Source organism: Cuculus canorus, chromosome 5, assembly GCF_017976375.1.
Source record: "Cuculus canorus isolate bCucCan1 chromosome 5, bCucCan1.pri, whole genome shotgun sequence".
NCBI classification, from domain to species: domain Eukaryota; kingdom Metazoa; phylum Chordata; class Aves; order Cuculiformes; family Cuculidae; genus Cuculus; species Cuculus canorus.
The window spans coordinates 57,336,988-57,356,133 of NC_071405.1; the positions used below are offsets into that span (position 1 = coordinate 57,336,988).

The 19,146-nt window shown below is 44.3% G+C and overlaps 1 protein-coding gene across 15 annotated transcripts in view; it reads right to left on the reverse strand.

Annotated features, from left to right (window-relative positions):
- RAD51B (RAD51 paralog B) overlaps window positions 1–19,146 on the reverse strand; it is a 440,935-nt gene that overhangs the window by 383,589 nt on the left and 38,200 nt on the right. For 8 of the 15 annotated variants that reach the window (XR_008450208.1, XM_054068926.1, XM_054068912.1 and 5 more), the window contains 3 exons: window positions 2,506–2,602; window positions 1,642–1,755; window positions 331–447 (listed from right to left, as the gene is read on the reverse strand). Coding sequence is in view for 14 of the 15 variants with exons in the window: in XM_054068912.1 (XP_053924887.1) it covers window positions 331–447; window positions 1,642–1,755; window positions 2,506–2,602 (328 nt within the window). In the remaining variant the exon portion in view is untranslated. Of the gene's footprint in view, window positions 1–330; window positions 448–1,641; window positions 1,756–2,505; window positions 2,603–4,359; window positions 4,425–5,970; window positions 6,608–19,146 lie in introns of those variants that run through there. The other 7 variants (XM_054068919.1, XM_054068918.1, XM_054068920.1 and 4 more) reach the window with 7 other exon arrangements.

The window sequence follows — 19,146 nt, forward strand, 5'->3', positions numbered from 1 at the left end:
GTGTGACTCAGTATTATAAGGACAGACTCCTGATTCAGCACCGCTGACCACAAAACCACACTGCAACTTTCCCACTGCAAAATCCAGCCAACAATTTGCCCAGATTTACTGCGAAATTTTTCACTTTTTTAAAGGAAAACAGGTTCACCAAATTTTTTAATTCCTTCATCTTCTTGCTTACCTGACATGCCAAGAAAAAAAAAATCAAAAATAAAAAAAAATACAGGCTCTGCCAATTACAAAAAAGCAATTATCCACAATTTGTGTATTTTGTGTTTAAAACACCTGACACAAAACAGTTCAACCTATCTGTGTCTTTAAACAAGTTACCTCTGTGAGGGATCCACAAGGCACTCCACCTTGCAAGACTTGATCTAAACCATGCAGCGTGGTGGATAGAAAGGCTGAAGAGGGATTGACAGAATTCCTCATTTTCATTTCATAAGCCTATAAAAGGAAGGAAAGAAGCAAAAGAAAACAGACCCACAAATAAGAAAATATTTTCTTTTTTAATGGGAAGAGCAAACTTCTTGCATTCGCTTTCATCAACCAGGAATGACTTAACACTTGCCAATGAGCAAACCATTCCTATTTTCAGCTATATTCCTCTCTTAGCTCATCACCCTTCCACACATTTATATCCCACTCATAGCTTACAGAGCCTCCCTCACCACAATATTAAATAATAGTACAGCTCTAAGATATGCACTCACACAGCTGGTTATCTATCAGTTGGCTCTGTATTAACAGCTCTTGACAACTGCTGTCTGACCAACTTGAGTATCTGCCAAGCTTCTCAGCAAAGAAATATAACTGAATAGTGATGTGTGGATGATAGGCAAAAGCAAAGGCTAGAACTCTACTTAAAACTTCCATCTGTCTTCAATTTATTGATTATTAACAGTTATCAATTTAAAACTAGTAATTAGTTAACTTTTAATCCATTCAGTAGAAGTCACATTAATTCTGCATGTCATTGACTTGAACGCAGCATGCCTGCGAATTTACAGTTTCACAGCGTTACTGCTACAATTACTGTGCCAATTACACATGCTAAACTTTGACATGGCTTATTTTTTTCAGGCTGCTCTGACACAGGTCAGAACTATCCCTGTCCTCCCTGTTCTAAAAAGACACCATTTTTGACATCTTTCTACTTGAATTAAAAAAAAAAGAAACAACAAAATCCAGCCTCTGCATTGCAAGTAACATCTGTTCCCTTCTTGCACTCTCTCCAGTTAGGCTACCTGTAGTCTAACCCACACTACAGTTCATTTACATGAGTGGAAAAAATCCTCAAGAAGCTATTTTCAGTATCACTTCTTGGCACCCATTTTAGGTCTAAAATCAACTTATACTGAAATTCTTATTCTTTGCTTGCATTAAACAACACTCCAATTACCTATTGCACTCAGAACCAATTCTGCAAGCCTGAACAATCTCTCGAGGCTGTAATGCCTAATAAAAGTCACTGCACCAAACTAAAGTGCCTCAGAGATCTAAATTTTAAATTAAAAGTATTATCTTGCCATGTGATCAAACTGAGACATCACAAACCTGCCAGGTAAAAAGATGAATGACACAGTTTAGCTTTTTCCCATACATTATATCCACACCCAGAATCAATACAAGCATACTTACTGTCTGCATTTTGGGAGCACAAGCTCGGCTGACTTTACGAAGAAGCTTCTGTACATCATAGTAGCTCTGTCCGGTCACTTTCATTAGCTCCAAGAGTGAAAGACATAAAAAGTCCTGGAAGATGACAGAACAGTTCAGAGATAAACCTAGAAATTCAGACTGGACATCCTGAACTGATGCAATTATACAAAACTAGTACACTGTGTGATGTTATTTACAACTATGCTACACCTCTCCTACCTTTGCTGATACCAGTATATTAAAAGAAGTTGTATTCATAATTTAAAGGACATAGAATCAAACGACCAAACATTCAAGAACCCTGTGATGGAATTACAACAACACTTTTTTACCCACAGAAGTCCCCATCTACCTGAAAAAGCTTCAAAATACGTCATGTCTTATAGATTCAGCTATATATATATATGCATTCATTATGTATACTATTGAAACATACAGGGCCTCTTGGCTCTCTTTAAGCAAGCATTCATTAATACAACTCCAGAACACACTGCTGAATCAATCCATAACTGACAGTGTAAAACCACAGCACATTCACACACTAGGTTATGTAGTACACGTGTATTTTTGTGAAGTGTTCACAAAGGGATGTCTTACTCCATACAGGTAGTAGCTGCATACTCCTGCTAAAATAAAGCACCTTCATGTCCTTTAGAAGTTAAAGCGTTAGGTATATAGAGATTTAAATGTTTTAGTTAGGTTATATATATATATATATATTTAGTTAGGTTATATATATATAACTATTAAACTACAGAAAAGTAAACAGAAGATGCATTAAAACACACACACAAAAGAATCCCAAACAAACCACCCTCCACAAACATAAAATAACCCTTTCACCTGACAGGTAGTGATCTGATGGCGACTCAGCCTTTCACACAGCTCCTGAGACAACTTTGCTCTTCTTAGTTTCTTAGTGGCCATGCTCCCCAGCCTACTGGACAAACAAAATAAAATTTTTGAGACATGCTTGGAATATGGTCACACAGACAATCACACTTACTCCTTGCTAAAGAACAGGGAAGTATGCATTAAATATAAAATTTAATGTGATACAGACTTCCCATATAAGTCTACGTCAAATTAGATTATCAGTCTGAAAGCAGTCATGTTAAATTACGGCTCCTCAAATCTGACTGCGCATAAGATCATGCCAGTATGAACAGAAGAGTCAGCACTGATTATAGGAAAGATGTTTCTGGGACATAAGAAAGCTAAAAATTACTCAGCAGTGAATTGAACACGTACTCTTCCTGTTATACCGCTCTGGAAAGAAATTAGGTTATCTTTGGATGCCTAAACATGAGTAGTAGAGTAATCACAGTTAAGTATTTAGCCCTAAAACCTACACTGCCAGAACAACTCTCAGTTCTGGTGACCTAGGAGTTGTGACAGATCTTGAAAGAACATGAAAGACTTAGAAAAGAGACATCAGAAAGACTGAAGGGCTGGAAGAATACTTTAGCATGCAAGACTCAAGGTGGTCAAACTCATAACAAACATGAAAAACAAAGAGTTGTTTAATTTAGCCAACAGAGTAACAGAAAGCAGAGCCCACAGCTAAGCGTATGAAGATGAGAACTTCAATGTAAGTATTATTTTATCCTAAAAGCGAACAAAAAACACCATTGGACTAAGGCAGCAACAACCGACTGGATGAGGGGGAATGGCTTTAAATTGGAAGGGAGGGGGTACATTTAGATTGGCCTTTAAGAAGAAATTCTTCATGATGAGGGCTCTCAGACACTGGAATAGGTTGCCCAGAGAACGCCCCATGCCTGGAGGTGTCCAAGGCCAGGTTGGATGAGGCCTTGGGCAACCTGGTTTGGTGGGAGGCATCCCTGCCCATAGCAGGGTGGGTGGAACTGGATGATCTTTAAGGTCTCTTCCAACTCAAACCATTCTATGGCTTTTATTGAGATTCTCGCTTAAAGAGTATCTGACTAATCCAGGTAAGTCTTGTGAGAAACACTCATTCCCTGGTAAAATATTGAATAGGACAAAGTCTTTGAAGCACAGGCAATAATATTTTTATTTTACAATTCAGCGCTGATTGGGATGCCCTTCTAGGTAAGGTGTCCTGTCTTACAAAAGCAGTAGGCTTTACTAGTTTTAGACAAAGAACTGCTTAAGTCCTCAAAGAATGTTTATTTTTTTACATTATCCAACCATGTCTGGAGACTCCCTTCAGGTTATCTCTTGGTCTAAGACAACTACATCTCACAAGACAATTAAGCTTATCAATAAATTCTTGTATCTCTAAGAGAGTTTATGCTTTCAGGCTATTTATCCGTGTCTGGAGATTGTCTGCCTATTATCTCTTGATACAAGACAGATTAATATGACAACATAATTAAACATACAAACCAGCTACGGTGAAATTTATCAATTCTTACAGCTTTAACACACTTCTACGTAGCAGATGAGATCACAGTGACAATAAGAATCCCTCTCCCCTTGGCTTTAATTGCATTTCTCCCTTTTTTTTTGGCCATTCTCCTGAACACATCACCACGGGATTACTCTTTGGCGCTCCCCAAAGCACGTGCTCTCCTAACCCTAGACGCGTCTTTCCAGCACATACCTGGCTCCACCCGCACGCCAGTACTTCTACTACTTATTTAGGCAGAATAAAAAGGCTTTTTAGTAACGCGACAGTTCGGATCACTTCCCCCCTCCCCGTTTCTGACCCACCACACTAAACCTCAGACTCGGCAGCCCCGCAGGGGCGCGCGCGGGGCGCGGGGGGGCGTGGCCAACGTGCCCAGCCGGCTCTCGCGATTGGCTGCTCTTCCGCCAATCCCCGCCTCTGGCGGAGGAGCGCAGGGCATGCTGGGAGTGGGGAAAGGGGTGGGGTGTGTGCTACCCGGGAGGCAGTTCCAACCGCTCCTGGCACGGGTGGGGGCGTCGCGCTGGAGCAGAGTGCCCAAGGCTCCATCCGACCTGGCCTTGAACGCCTCCAGGGATGGGGCAGCCACAGCTTCTCTGGGCAGCCTGTGCCAGTGCCTCACCACCCTCACGGTGAAGAATTTTCTCCTTATGTCTAGTTTAAATCTGCCCCTCTCCAGTTTATAGCCATTGCCCCTCATCCTATCACTACAAGCCTTTGTAAAAGCCCCTCCCCGGCTTTCTTGTAGTCCCTTCAGGCACTGGAAGGTCGCTATAAGGTCTCCCTGGAGCATTCTTTTCTCCAGGCTGAACAACCCCAATGCTCTCAGCCTGTCCTCCTATGGAAGGTGCTCCAGCCCTCTGATCATCTTTGTAGCCCTCCTCTGGACCCATTCCAACAGCTCCATGTCCTTCTTATGTTGAGGATTCCAGAACTGGACACAATACTCCACGTGGGGTCTCACAAGAGCAGAATAGAGGGGCAGAATCACCTCCCTCGACCTGCTGGCCACGCTTCTTTTCAGGATACGGTTGGCCTTCTTGACTGCATCTATGGACGGGGAATGGCCTGAAGCTCTGCCAGAGGAGGTTCAGGCTGGATATCAGAAAAAAATTTTTCACGGAAAGAGTCATTGGGCACTGGAACAGGCTGCCCAGAGAGGTGGTCGAGTCACCTTCCCTGGAGGTGTTTAAGGAACAGGTGGATGAAGTGCTTAGGGGCATGGTTTAGGGAGTGTTAGGAATGGTTGGACTCAATGATCTGATGGGTCCTTTCCAACCTGGTGATTCTATGATACAGGACTTGAAAGTCCTCAGCGTGGAGAGTGCTGTGCGTGTGTGCATTTGTTAGAAACGAATAATGGAATATCCATTCTTGTCTTCAAGGTGAGGGTTTAGCAATGCCTGCTGGCTCTGAGAGAAATGCCTTTTGCCTATGGAAGCTATTGCCCTGTAGTATGAATCTAACAGAGACCTTTTGCAAAGGCATGGAGTGATAGGACAAGGAGCAATGGCTAAAAATTGGAGAGGGGAAGATTAAGACCAGACAAAATGAGGAATTTCTTCACGTGAGGGTGGTGAGGCACTGGCACAGTGCTCAGGGAAGCTGTGGATGCCCCATCCCTGGACGTGTTCAAGGCCAGGTTGGATAGGGCCTTGGGCAGCCTAGTCTAGTGGGAGGTGTCCCTGCCCATGGCAGGGGAGTTGGAACTGGATGATCTTAAAGGTCCCTTCCAACCCTAACTATTCTATGATTTTATGACTGACATGCTTCACTAATATCTATAGGGTGAGCTTTCCAACTCACTCCAGCTTATACTAGGAAGTACTGGACCTACTATTACGTGTATGTTGTCTGCATAATCTTTACAGCTCTAGAAGTGAACCTAACTGAAGGAAAAATGAGAACAATGTTACCTGGGACATTTACTGAAGGTCTGTGCACCAGAAACCATGTGGCTGGGATTCTGTCTGTGCTGAAAAAGAAATGCTATAGTGAAGCTGCAAAATACAGAATACTTCAGCCACTTTTCCAAACTAGCAAACAGGAGAAACAGGAAGAATCTGACTATCATGAAAAGCCCATAGTGGCAAAACGGGTCAGTGGAATTAGTGTTTCATAGCCTGAAGGGAGCTTAGATGCCCAAAGAAGTCCAGAGGATTTAAGAAGCTGGACAAGGTGTAAGCAGCCCATTCAAAAGCAACTCGGAGCTTTAGTGAATAGCTAGGTGAACAGAGAGAGAAGAGATGAAATGGAGAAAGAGCTCCTCCTAGCGTAGCTGACCTTTGTAAATTGACTTGAAAAATCTAAGTCTTAATTGAGAAAGCTGTCTAGGAGAAGGATGTCTGTTGCTGCAGTTTAGTTTCGGTGGAAACAGGAGGGCATAACGATGGTATAACTCTGTCATAGACTACTATTTCCTGCTTGTTATTGGGATAGCAGGGCCCCTACCTTCCTGCCAGGAGATAAAGAAAAAGTAACATTGCCTTGATGACTTTTTTCCCTCCACAGATGCAGCAAGGCTTCCCCTTCACTTCCAGGGCAAGAAGCTTTGTTCCCATCTTCTAGAAAAAGAGAATGCCTGTATTAAAACAGAGAACTATTTGTGGATGAGCAAAGCAAGCAAATCTTACCAGCCAGGGAGTTCAGAACATTGGTGAACAAAACCAATATACTCTGGTGCCTCTCCTGCAAATTCTCTGCATCTTATTTCTCAGTGGTGTCATGACTGCTCCACTCTTTATTCAGGTGCACAGATACATCTTTAAACCTGATAGCAAATAATCATAGAATCACTAGGTTGGAAAAGACCACTAAGATCTTCGAGTCCAACCATTCCTATCAACCACTAAACCATGTCCCTGAGCACCTCATCTACCCATCTTTTAAATACCTCCAGGGATGATGACTCAACCATCTCCCTGGGCAGCCTCTGCCAGTGCCTAATGACTCTTTCTGTGAAAAATTTTTTCCTGATGTCCAGCCTGAACCTCCCCTGGTGGAGCTTCAGGCCATTCCCCTTTGTCCTGTCCCCTGTCACTTGGGAGAAGAGGCCAGCACCCTCCTCTCTACAACCTCCTTTCAGGTAAGGTCTCCTGTCAGCCTCCTCTTTTCAAGGCTAAACAACCCCAGTTCCCTCAGCTGCTCCTCATAAGACTTGTTCTCCAGCCCCCTCACCAGCTTTGTTGCTCTTCTCTGGACATGCTCCAGAGCCTCAGTATCCTTCTTGTAGCGATGGGCCCAGAATTGAACACAGGATTCGAGGTGCGGCCTCACCAGTGCCAAGTACAGGGACAGAATAACTTCCCTGGACCTACTGGCCATGCCGTTTCTGATGCAAGCCAAGATGCCATTGGCCTTCTTGGCCACCTGGGCACACTGCTGGCTCATGCTCAGTCAGCAGTCAGCCAACACCCCCAGGTCCTTCTCCTCCAGGAAGCTTTCTAGCCACTCTTCCCCTAGTCTGTAGCTGCACAGGGTTGTGCCTCAAGTGCAGCACCTGGCATTTGGCCTTGTTAAACCGCATACCATTGGTCTCAGCCCAGTGGTCCAGCCTGTTCAGATCCCTTTGCAGAGCCTCCCTACCCTCCAGCAAATCCACACTTCCACCCAGCTTAGTGTCATCTGCAAACTTACTTACGGTGCATTCGATGCCCTCATCCAGGTCATTGATAAAGACATTGAACAGGGCTGGATCCAGCACTGAGCCTGGGGGACACCACTTGTGACCAGCCTCCAGCTGGAGTTAACTCCATTTACCACTACTCTTTGGGCCTGGCCATCCAACCAGTTTTCCACCCAGGAGAGTATGCGCCTGTCCAAGCCAGAGGCAGACAGGTTCCTAAGCAGAATGCTGTGAGAAACTGTGTCAAAGACTTTACTGAAGTCTAAGAAGACTACATCCACAGCCTTTCCCTCATCCAGTAGGCAGGTCACTTTGTCATAGAAGGCGATCAGGTTAGTTTGGCAGGACCTGCCTTTCATGAACCCGTGTTGACTGGGCCTGATCACCTGGTTCTCTTGCATGTGCTTTATGATAGCACTCCAGATCACCTGTTCCATGACTTTCCCTGGCACTGAGGTCAGACTGACAGGGGTGTAGTTTCCTGGATCCTCCCTCTGACCCTTCTTGTAGATGGGTATAACATCAGCCAGGCTCCAGTCCAGTGGAACTTCCTCAGTCAGCCAGGATTGCAGGGATATGATGGAAGGGGGTTTGGCAAACACATCTGCCAGCCCCCTCAATACTCTTGGGTGGATCCCATCTGGCCCCATAGACTTGTGAGTGTCTAACTGGCCAAGCAAGTCTCTAAACACTTCCTCTTGGATCATGGGAGCTTCGTTCTGCTCCTCTAGCTCCTCGGTATGTACACACCGGGAACAACTTTCCTTACTATTAAAGGCTGAGGCAAAGAAGGCATTAAATACCTCATCCTTGTCCTCATCCTTTGTCACAGTTGTTCCCTTTGCATCCAATAAGGACTGAATATTCTCTGTGGCCCTCCTTTTACTATTAATGTATCTACAGAAAGATTTTTTATTATCTTTCACTGACTTGGCCATTCTGAGCTCTAGTAGGGCTTTAGCCCTCCTGATTTTTCCTCTGTATGATTTAACTTCCTCCCTGTAGTCCATCCAAGATGCCTGTCCCTTCTTCCAGAGTTCATAGACATTCCTCTTCTTTTTTATGTCCACCCATATCTGCTGGCTCAACCAGGCTTTTTTTTTCCCCCGCTGGCTCATTTTCTGGCACATGGGGACAGCATGCTCCTGTGCTGCCAGGATTTCCTTCTTGAAGAGTACCCAGCCCTCGTGGGCTCCCTTGCCCTTAAGGACTGTCTGCTATGGGAGTTTATCAGCTAGCCTTCATGCATCGACCAGCCTTCATGCATCATCTTCTCCACACAGTCCAAGAAACTTAATATATACTCAGAGGATAATCAGACAAGTGTTCACGTATATATAGTTACCATCAATGTTCTCAAGCAGTGGCATAGCAGGCAGCTCCACAGTTTCCATATGTTTGACTAGGACAGTCATCACTAGGGAATCAGGGCACTCTGCAAACTGCTCTGCTCTGTGACCTCAGTCAAGCTCCTTAAAGGTAGGGTATCTGTTTTCCTCTCGGTTTTGTTTTTACCTATTTAGGCTGTAAACCGAGTAAATAGTGCTGGCCCAGTAGACTTCTGATGCAGCCGAGAGCTGCTCTAGTCTAAGCCTTCAGCTGCCCCTGGAGCTCATAATAAGAAGGAGTTAATAAAACTAAGACATGATTATTTTATAAGAACTGAGCTTTACTACATTAATTTAAGAAAGTCTTTTAAACTGGCAATATTGGAGCAAGACTTACAGGAAGGCAAAGCATAACAGCAATTACAAATTAAGTCTCATAGAAGCAGAGTGCTCTAACATCAAACACACCAATTACAATAAAAAAGGGAATGGTGATTAGTTTTGCTAAGGAGCAAGCCAAAAGGGACAGAGTCTGATTAGAAGGGCACAGGATGACGTACTTATCAGTTCTTATCCAAATAAATACTTAGCAGTTAAGTAAGTCTGCAAGCCTACAGAATTTAAAAGATAATGGCAATTTTTTTCCTTGGTGAAAAACAGAATACACAGCATAGTTACATCCTCAAACCCAAAAGAGCCTTTTGTGAGCATCTTCAGATAATAGGTCCACATTCTGGAACATTCCAAATCATTCACTTAATACACTGATACTGATTACAGTCCTCAATTTTATTTCTATTTTCCAACTAGCAATTCTTGCCTTAAGATTAGCAGTGTTCCTCTACCCTTGTGAAAAGAAAGTGTCTCCCCAAAAGAGTTAACTCTATGAGAACACAGTGACAACTCTGACTCACAAGGGTAATCCAGATATTCAGAGCAATTCCCAACCTTATGCTTGCTGACTAGTGTCTAATTAGTCTAATATATTCTTATTCCTTGGTGCTATCTACTTGATTGCTACCACATTCTTTAAAGAAAAGCACCCATGTGCTCCTGACACTGGAAAACAATTATAGAGAAGCCCATGCTTTCCTGGGGTTAAGGTCCCAAGAGGTTGCTCAATAACAGTACACAAAAAAGCCTCCAATGAAGTATTCTCTCCATTGCTGTCTCCCGGAAGGAGATGGAGATTTACTTACAAGCCATTGAGTTTCCCCCATCTCAAGGAAAAAAAAAAAAAAAAAAAAAAAAAAGAGAGAATTTAAAGGATCTCACAAGGAGTCCTGCACCCTGGTTAAAAATGCTTAATTTTCCATGCTGTCCATACCAGCACAACTTTGGCAAACCTACTACACTTGAGACTTTCCCAGCAGCATTTGTTCCAGGGATGGAGCAGAGGGAAAGGAAACCACCTTTCTCTTGTTTCTACAATGGCTCTAATAAACAGATGAAGAACAACAGGCCTGTGAAAAATTAGCCCATCTTCTTCTGACTGGTTCCCCCCCTCCCCCAGTCTTCTGAATAGTCTGTGGACCAGATAAATGCTTCTCCCCAGGCAATTAACCTTTTTCCTCCTGCTCAGGATTAAACCCAATTATAATGAATCCTCCTGAGGTATTAGTGAGGACCTGTCTGACCACAATAAAAGCTTTTTTCTCAGGCCAGGGGGAAGGCATGTCTCTGTTTTCTACCACTTTACAAAAGCTGCTGTGGATTCAGAATTATCCATCACCACCAAAACAGTTTCCAGAAATATTCAGCAGCAATGTACAGTTTTTGAGAGAGCACCTGTACCTCCTGCCCTTTTAACAGAAAAGCAGACTGGCCACCTTCACTGCTATTGCAGGCAGGACAGACCCACCTGCACATTACAGATATGAAAAATTCAGCTGCATTTGCTTTCTGCCCAAACTACAGCAAACAAAATGAGAGACTTCAGGGATTATTCCACTTTTAGCTAGTACTCATCTAAGCAGATTGCCCTCCAAGATCAGCTTCCTACTTCATTTAGCTTTTTCTGGTTAAAGGGACAGCAGGAGTCATTCAAGTCTTTGGGCTTTTTATATTTCCCTGTTAACTTTCTGCTAGATGAGGCAACCATGAACTGATGGAGTGGCAGTGTAATAATCAATGTGGAGTTGTTGTTACCAGAATGGTTCTTTACCTGTACATGTTAAATCAAAGTTACCTTACATAAAACAAACCTGACCTCCTCCTGCCTTTAGCCTGTGCTCTACCTGCACCCCTTTTTCCTGCCTTGTCTTGAGTTTCTGTTTACTGAGGTGCCAGGGTTCTCCCAGTAGTGATGTCTGCCATCACCAGACCTTGCCACTATCACCACAAAATTTCCTGCAATTTCCCTAGAATGCTGAGGTAGACCAAAAAATGACGAATACCAGAGCAGTAGGCCTTTAGGAGCATTGCACAAAGCAGATTATATCTGACTGAGGTATTCCTTAGGTCCTCACTGCAGCTTTTTGCTGCTAAAGCATGGAAAAACTGCAACATACCCTCTTACCACAAAGCTTGAGCTATATTTAGACTTTTGTCCTATGAAGCAGATCTGTTTGACTGTGACCAGCTATAGAAGCAAACTCAGTAGTTCAGTGGCTTCTCTTTAATCGGCCTAGTTCTCTGGTGACAAGAGCACTCATCGAGTTACCTTGTGATCCTTCACAGCACTCAGCCTCTATTGAGAAGCGGCAATTAGACTAGAAAAACCCAACCACCTTGCAGCAAACATTAGAGAAAGTGCACCATGTCTGCCTTGTCATCACACAGAGTCAGACACCATAAAAATAGTACTGATGATTCCTAGTTTTAGCAGTTACAGTAGGACATCTGTTGCTTCCAGGTACAGCCCTCGCTCCATCTGCAGAGTTCTTCAGTGGAGAAAAGAGAAAATGGGAGCCACTGGACTTTACTGAGAGATGAGTATTTTTGCTTGGACAATACCAGCAGAGAAGAGTAGATCCCAGACACTTATCTCTGTGCAGCTGCCAGTAATGGGGGTACCCCTAAATAAAGGACACACACATTGACAAATAATGTCAACCCCCATACCCGATTTGACTATCATTGTTCAGCTCACCGCCCAAGGAGCATGCCCAAATCATGGCAGTGAAAGTGCCTTGTTTTTTGGAAGGGAACTCTCCATTTTGTGATGTTACAGATAAACCACTCTTCACAAATCAATTCAGCACCTGAACTGAGCCCAGTAGTTCTTATTTCTAACAACAAATACACAAACCAGCAAGCAAACAATGCTTGGAACATTTCTTTCCATGAATCGTTTTAGTCTGGGACCTTTGGCTCTTGCATGCTTTTCATTCTACTTCTTTTTGAAGCAATGAATGAGATCCCTATGGCTTGAACTACAAAGGAAACTGCTCAAGATGTCCTCACCAGTCTCCCCAGAAGATGCTACTGAACTGTTTCCAAAGGTGGCTGGTGGCATGAAAGAGAGAAGAAACCACCAAACACGAGCAGAGAATGCAGAGGAAGGTCTCCATTCTCATGGTGTTTATGCCTCACAGTTTTCTGCCTGGCCCTGAAAGAATGAGACTTCTTCATGCCCTGCAATTGAGCATTACCCACTCTCACACACAACCTACAAGGAGTTCAGCGGTCTCAAACAAGATCAAACGAGAAACCCAGTGTCCTGCATTTTAGTAGTGCTGGCAAACAGATGCAAGAGGTCTCTTAGTGGACAGTTATAAAATAATTTACCCACAGAGTAAAGAAAACATCAAATTAATTCTCTGGAATCTACTTTTTACTTTGAAGCATGGTGCTACTTATCCATTTTACAGGGCTGAGCACATGGTGGTAATATATTCCAGTATCACCACAGGAATCCTCTGCCACAAACCCACTAACTATAGCAAGTATCCAAGCAAGCATGTTTGCCATTCACTGTTTGGGCATGATGCCATGGCTATGATCACATTATCCTCACCCTACATTGACTACCCATGACAAATTGATTTTACAGATTCATAGCTATTTTTTAAATCACTACAGCAAATTATATTAAATGAACTATGCAGCAAATTAAGCTTACACTTAATTGAAGTAAAATAGGACATTTGTACAGCAAGAAGCTGAATGCACAAAGCTGTTCTGCTGAACCACGGTCCTATGAATTGTCTGATAACTGAACTTGTGTTTCAGTGGTCTTTAGAATATAGGCTTATAAATCTGCAGGAAGCATCACAGTCCGATCCAGTCCATTCCAGTCACTAAAGGCATATTTTTTTCAAACCTCAGGAGTTTTCACACCCAAGAGGGAAAGGGCATGAAATGAGAACATTCCCCACTTTGCACCATAAGGAAAGGTGCCTCTGAGCTGACAGAAGATGGAGCCATCCCACATGCGTCACTGACTTTCATCATAGGTGTGCTGTCATGGCCTCACCTGGGACAGGTGTATCCTGGGCTATGTGACTCAAAAGCTTTATGCTTCCCAAGGTTTCATTCATCTGGCTTTCACTCAGCTTCCACTAGGAGCTGTCTGTTTCCTTAACCTCTCAGCGGGGATTCACCGATTCACATACAAAGGCAAAATGATTTTTAAAAGTCTCTGATTTGAGCTGGCTTGATTTTAGGGCTTCCAGCTTGAAATATTTTCAGCCCCAGGAGTGCTCAGCTGCTATAGAGTTAACTGGAGCTATCAGAAGAAAATCAGGGTAGAGATATCCCAGACTGGTAAAACTTGAGTCACTCTAAATCTGTGGTCACTTTTCAAATATCTGGGCTTGAATGATAAAATCAGGAATGTAGACAAGTCATCAGGTCTGGGAAATAGGCAGATGAGCATGAGACTTGTTTGTCTCAACTCTCAATATTAGGCTTAAAACAAATAGTCTTTAAATATATCATCTAAATTCCTTCTTACATTTCTGAGGATACAGAATAAGGCCAGTAACATAAGTAAAGTTCCACCAAACAAGACTAAGAGGAGAATCAGGTTTTGGGCTATTAAATAAATGGATCATAACATGCAGTTTTGGCTGTTTCTTTTTCTCTGCCTTTAGTCTCACAAGGAAAAGAAGACGCTGGGAGGATGAATGAATATCAGATGTGAAGAAGATTTTTGGGCTTTCAATTTCCTATTATAAACCAGGACCAGAATAGTGAAAAAGCAGCAGAGGTCAGGACTGAGATACAGTGAAAAAAAGCAGCATGCAGACTTTTATTCCAGGAATAATGGTATCAATCTGCTGTGTATGAAAAGAGATGCTGAGAGAGAAAGGCCAGAAATAGCAGAAGGTTTTACAGAGCAAGGGAGGGATACTCTTATTTTCACTAGATCTACATATGGTTCAATCTGAGGTTTTGTAGCTGTAATTCTGAGAGCATGGCATCGGCCACCCCATGCTGCAGCCTCTCACCTAAACCACAGAGCAAGTGCACGTGCCCTGCTTTTCCATCTGGGAGGAGTCAGAGATGAAGAACAATTCTGGAGCCACCCCAGAAACCAAGATGTCTTACTACATCCCAGCGTGCCCAACGAGGGCAGATGTTTGGTTTCTGTTGGATTAAGCTTTTGGCTGGAGATTAAGCTTTGTTGTGGGTTAGCTGCTGATCTTAACTGGATAGCTTTCCTACATATCTGCCAAAAATGCCTGGAGTAAATTGGCTCTTTTCATGCAGTCTGTCAACAACCGAAGTCCACACATGACATTAAAACTACATATTTTAAAATAAATGGAAAAAATAGGTTGGGATGGATGCAAGTTCCCTCAGTCTTTCCTCCCAACTGCTAACTTCCCCTGCTTAGCGGTGCTACTGTTCCTCCTCCCGCCTCTTCAAAATGCGGAGAAAAAATAGGAAATTGCTGCCACCACTTCAGCCTCAAAGCTGTGGATATTGAGGGAGTCCAAGAAGAGCAAGACATTGCTCATATACGCCAAGGCAGGAGGGTTGATGACTTGACTAAAAAGAAATTTATTACCATATTGCTTCTGATTAACTGTGCTCCAGGCGTATGCCTTAGAAACTCATTTGCTCCCAATCCTGAAGAAGGTTAGATCTAGATCCAAACATCATGGCCAAACGTGGTGTTTCTATCTGGTTTGCTGACTGGGGGAGCTCAGAGAATTACCACAGGCTCCATGTTGTTCTAGGAGACGTCACAGGGATGTCCTGACTCCCCAGTCCCTCAATGCTGGCTACTGCAGTGCTGCTGATCCCTAACAAGGGGGTGGGCTTGATTCCAGAAAAGCCCATGCTGATAGGTATCCTGAACCATCTTTTTTTCACTGCTGAATTGAGTCTCCTACAACAGGCGTACAGCACACAGCAGCTGTTTGCAGGTTAAGAGATAAACCAGGGCTATTTGCGACATCTTTTTAAGGGCTCTCTAGTAGATATGCAGCCTCTCTTGTGGTCGCTGCTTTATCTAACCATACTTTCTACATTCTACCGCACAAAGGCTTCCTGACATTTACCATTTCTGGCACCATTAAACCCAGTGCATGAGGGTGGGGAGAACATGGTGAAGCGGTTCGTATTTTAAGGCCAAACTGATGCCTCATATGGCTCTGCGGGCTTTGGAGGGCACCTGCTAAAACCAGCTCTTATGCAGATTTCAGCACTTGAGGTAAATTCTAGATTTCTTGGTTAATGTTTGCTCCTTCCTTGGGAAAACACCCATGGAAATTAGAAGCAGCTTTTTCTGAGATGGGATTTAGTAATAACTGAGGTCCGTGTTCCCTTTGTTTCTCATCCAGTGCTGTCACGTATTTCAGTGTCCAGCAAGCATAAAATATTCCCCCCCTCTTTGTGATTTAGTAGCATTTTACACTGAGTCTGTGAGCTCTGAGTGACTGCATGAGAACAGACAAATTAGTCTGGACAAAGGACACTACTTTTTCCTTTTCTTTTCAGGCACTGGTGTGGGAAGGCCCATGTCTGTGCTGGCATGTGCTTTTTGCCTTGCAAGCGGCTGCGCTGCACGGGCACTCCCTGTTGTGACAGCCTAGCTTCACCACCGGCCAGAGCCTCAGAGCACAGCAGCTGCCTGCAGTGGACCAGGCTGGTGCTGGAAGGGGCTCCAGCAGCACCACGGCTGCGTGCTGGCATCCTGTAGTGCCTGCAGTTGGACTTGAATTTTTACTGATAGTTACAGATACTCTCAGGACTGGATTTTAGAGGGGTCAACATTTTTGGATTCCTAAGTCTTGTGGAATTGGAAATTCCCATCTTAACAGGTCTTAGTCAGTCTAAATCATTCAATATCCAAAGCAGATAAATTAATGGTCGTACAGAATCGAGGTAGGAGGAGGCAACTTCTTGGTAAAACTTCTTTAAAATTTAGATAATCTCTGGCTTGTCAGTGTGTACAGCGAGGACCCCATGAGGGCTTTTGTTTCATCTTTGGACTTAATTCTCTCCCTTACAAGATCTTCTATGCTGGCCAGCTGATGATTGCCTCAGCCAAGACAGCTGCATTTCAAAACTGCCACGCTGTTATGAAGTGCCCATTTCTGCCTGCCTTCACAGATGCCGGCCATTCTCCACCACACGAATAACCTTTTAGCAGTCCAAAGAGTGAGCACCGCTCCTTTGCTCAGGTTCAGCCCCAATACTCAAGCTGCAAGGTGTTACAGCAACTGAGGGCCATTCAATCAACTGCTCTTATTATAAGAAAAACTATCCCTGACAGAGCCATAGGTAAAACCATTCTCGGGAGCAGCATTTCTTGCTGACTGCACATAGAAGGCTTGGCAGAACACCCCGTGCTTTACAGATATTTTTTGCTGGAAACAGAAAAATCCGCCTGCGAGGCTGTAGAGCCAGGCCCCGAAAGCCCTTGACCCTGAATGTGTAATCTCCCTGGAGACCCAATGTACATGAAGAAATATAATCTTCTTGAAGCATCTGCTGTCTGCATTGTGTTAAAATATGACTGGGCCGGAACTGTCAAATCTCCAGGTCGCTCACTGCAGAATCCTTTAAAGGACAATAGAAAACAGCAACCCCATCTGAAAGGAGCTTTTGCACACAGAAAGTTCCTTCTGTGTTGCTTTAAGGAGGGTTATTTCACTGTGGCTGCAGCCTGAGAGGTTTCTGTTGTACCCAACAGATATTTCACTTGCTTTTGTGTCCTGGGAAAGGAATAGCACACAACAGATGGGAAATGGAGCTGAGTTTCAGAAGGTCACTGTAACAGCATCACATGCAAATCCTTTGCCCACTGGGACCTGCATGGCATGTGAGCAGTGCTAGGGAAGCCGGAAGGAGCTTTTCTGCTTGCATACGACTAGGAGATCAGATGGAGCATTCGGTGAGCAGACCTGGGAAGGCTGCCTTCACAAATGGATCAGTCTGATAGATCGGCTTTCCCTCTGGGGTGAAACGGAAGGCGAGGTGTCTGTTATCACAGAAGGCACGGAGAAGAGGGGTGCCTGCTGTTTCTTTAATTTCTTTATTAATTTTTTTGAGCTGGTTGGGGAACTTGGTCTCTGCTCTAAAGACATAGGTGCAGGGAATGGGAAAAAGTGAGAGCTTAAATGTAGAACTAGCAAAGAAAGAGCATTGATGTGGCTTGTCAGTGATACTCTGATCTGCCGTTGTTTCAATTTTCTGCATTCAACCCTGTAAACTTGCTTCCTTGACATCTGCCCTGCCCTTGTGCTCTATATCCCCTTCCCTCACCTCTCCCTTTAATGCTGGTATCCTCATTTCCCCTTTTGTACATCTGACCCTTTCACTATGCAGGGATTAGTGTCTCACTCATAAATATGTGAAATAGATACACATGATTTAATTTGCTGGGCTTTTTAGGGCTGGCGAGATGGACTGGCATGGGGAGAAAGATATGTTCTAGCAGGCCAACTGAAGAGAACATCTTGTGCATGGGATGAGTAATGGGAAACAGCATATGGGACACTAGTACCAGCCCAGGAGGGAGACCTATTGGGATAGGGACAAGGTGCTAAGACATGAAGGCCAGGCAACAGGGAAGAGCAGAAGAGAAAGTTCAAGATATATCTTCCTTCCCCATTTGTTATGTGTCTGCCAGGGAGAAAGAACAAGACCTGGGGAACTTGAGAAGCAAAGGGGGAGCAGAAGTCTGCTCTGGCTACAGCTGGTTTGAGTTGCTGGTAACTCATTTGGGAAGAGATGCCAGAGGAGCCAGAAAAATAAAAATGCAGGTGTGGAGAGTTTGTGGCAAACTAGGAGGAAGGCAGAGGTCTGAGACGCAAGGAGGAGAAGGCAGTAAAAGTGGTGTAACTGGGTGGGAGCACCAGGGGGCGGGGGACGGGACACAGACAGCTGAGCAGGGATTCCCAAGGAGGAGGAGTGACAATAGAGAGGCTGTGAGAAGGTGATAACAAAGAGCTGGAGATGATGGTGCTGTGGAGCCTCGGCCAAGGAAAAGTTGTCAGGGGGCAAGGTCACCAGATCCAAACCAGGAAGTTGAGATAAACACCAAAGCCGTAACATGCAACAAGACCTTGCCAGGAGGCAATTGGTGAGGCAGAGAGGAAGGACAGGACCGAGGCCATGCAAGGTAAAACAGAGAAATAGAGTTTAATGGATCATACATGGTGGCAGCCGAGGCCAGGCTTCCAGCTGGCTTTGTGGGCAGCTGTAAGGTCACAAGCAGCCTTGCTGGGACACAGTGTAGTGGCAACACCACTTTAACCACCAGCATCATGCTGGTGCATACCTGGGTCTTGCCTGGAAACCAGTTGCCAGGGCAACCGTAGGGTAAGCTGGGTCTTTAGAGATGTTTGTGCTGGTTTCAGCAGTGACACAGAATAAAGCCCCACTGTAAGCATGCTGCCTTTGCTGTGAGATCAAAGGGCAGCTGTGCTTTGTCAGCATGCTTGTCAGCCAAAATGTAACTACCATGCTAACTCCAATCAGCCTCTGCTGAAGAGCCAGACGACTGTCCAATAATGTTAAAAATCTGTTTTCCTAGAGCATCCAGCTCTAGGACAGCAGCATCCAGCTGCTGTGGACACCTGTGTGTCATCTGCAGAGGACTCCCAGGGAGGAGGCTCCTAGTGTGCCAGCAGCCATGCTCCCCTCTGCTGGCACCACTGACATGCTCTGATCATCAGCAAGGATTTGCCTGCTTGGCAGACTAGGCTCGATTGAAAGGGACAAGAGAGGTGCCTTGTGGA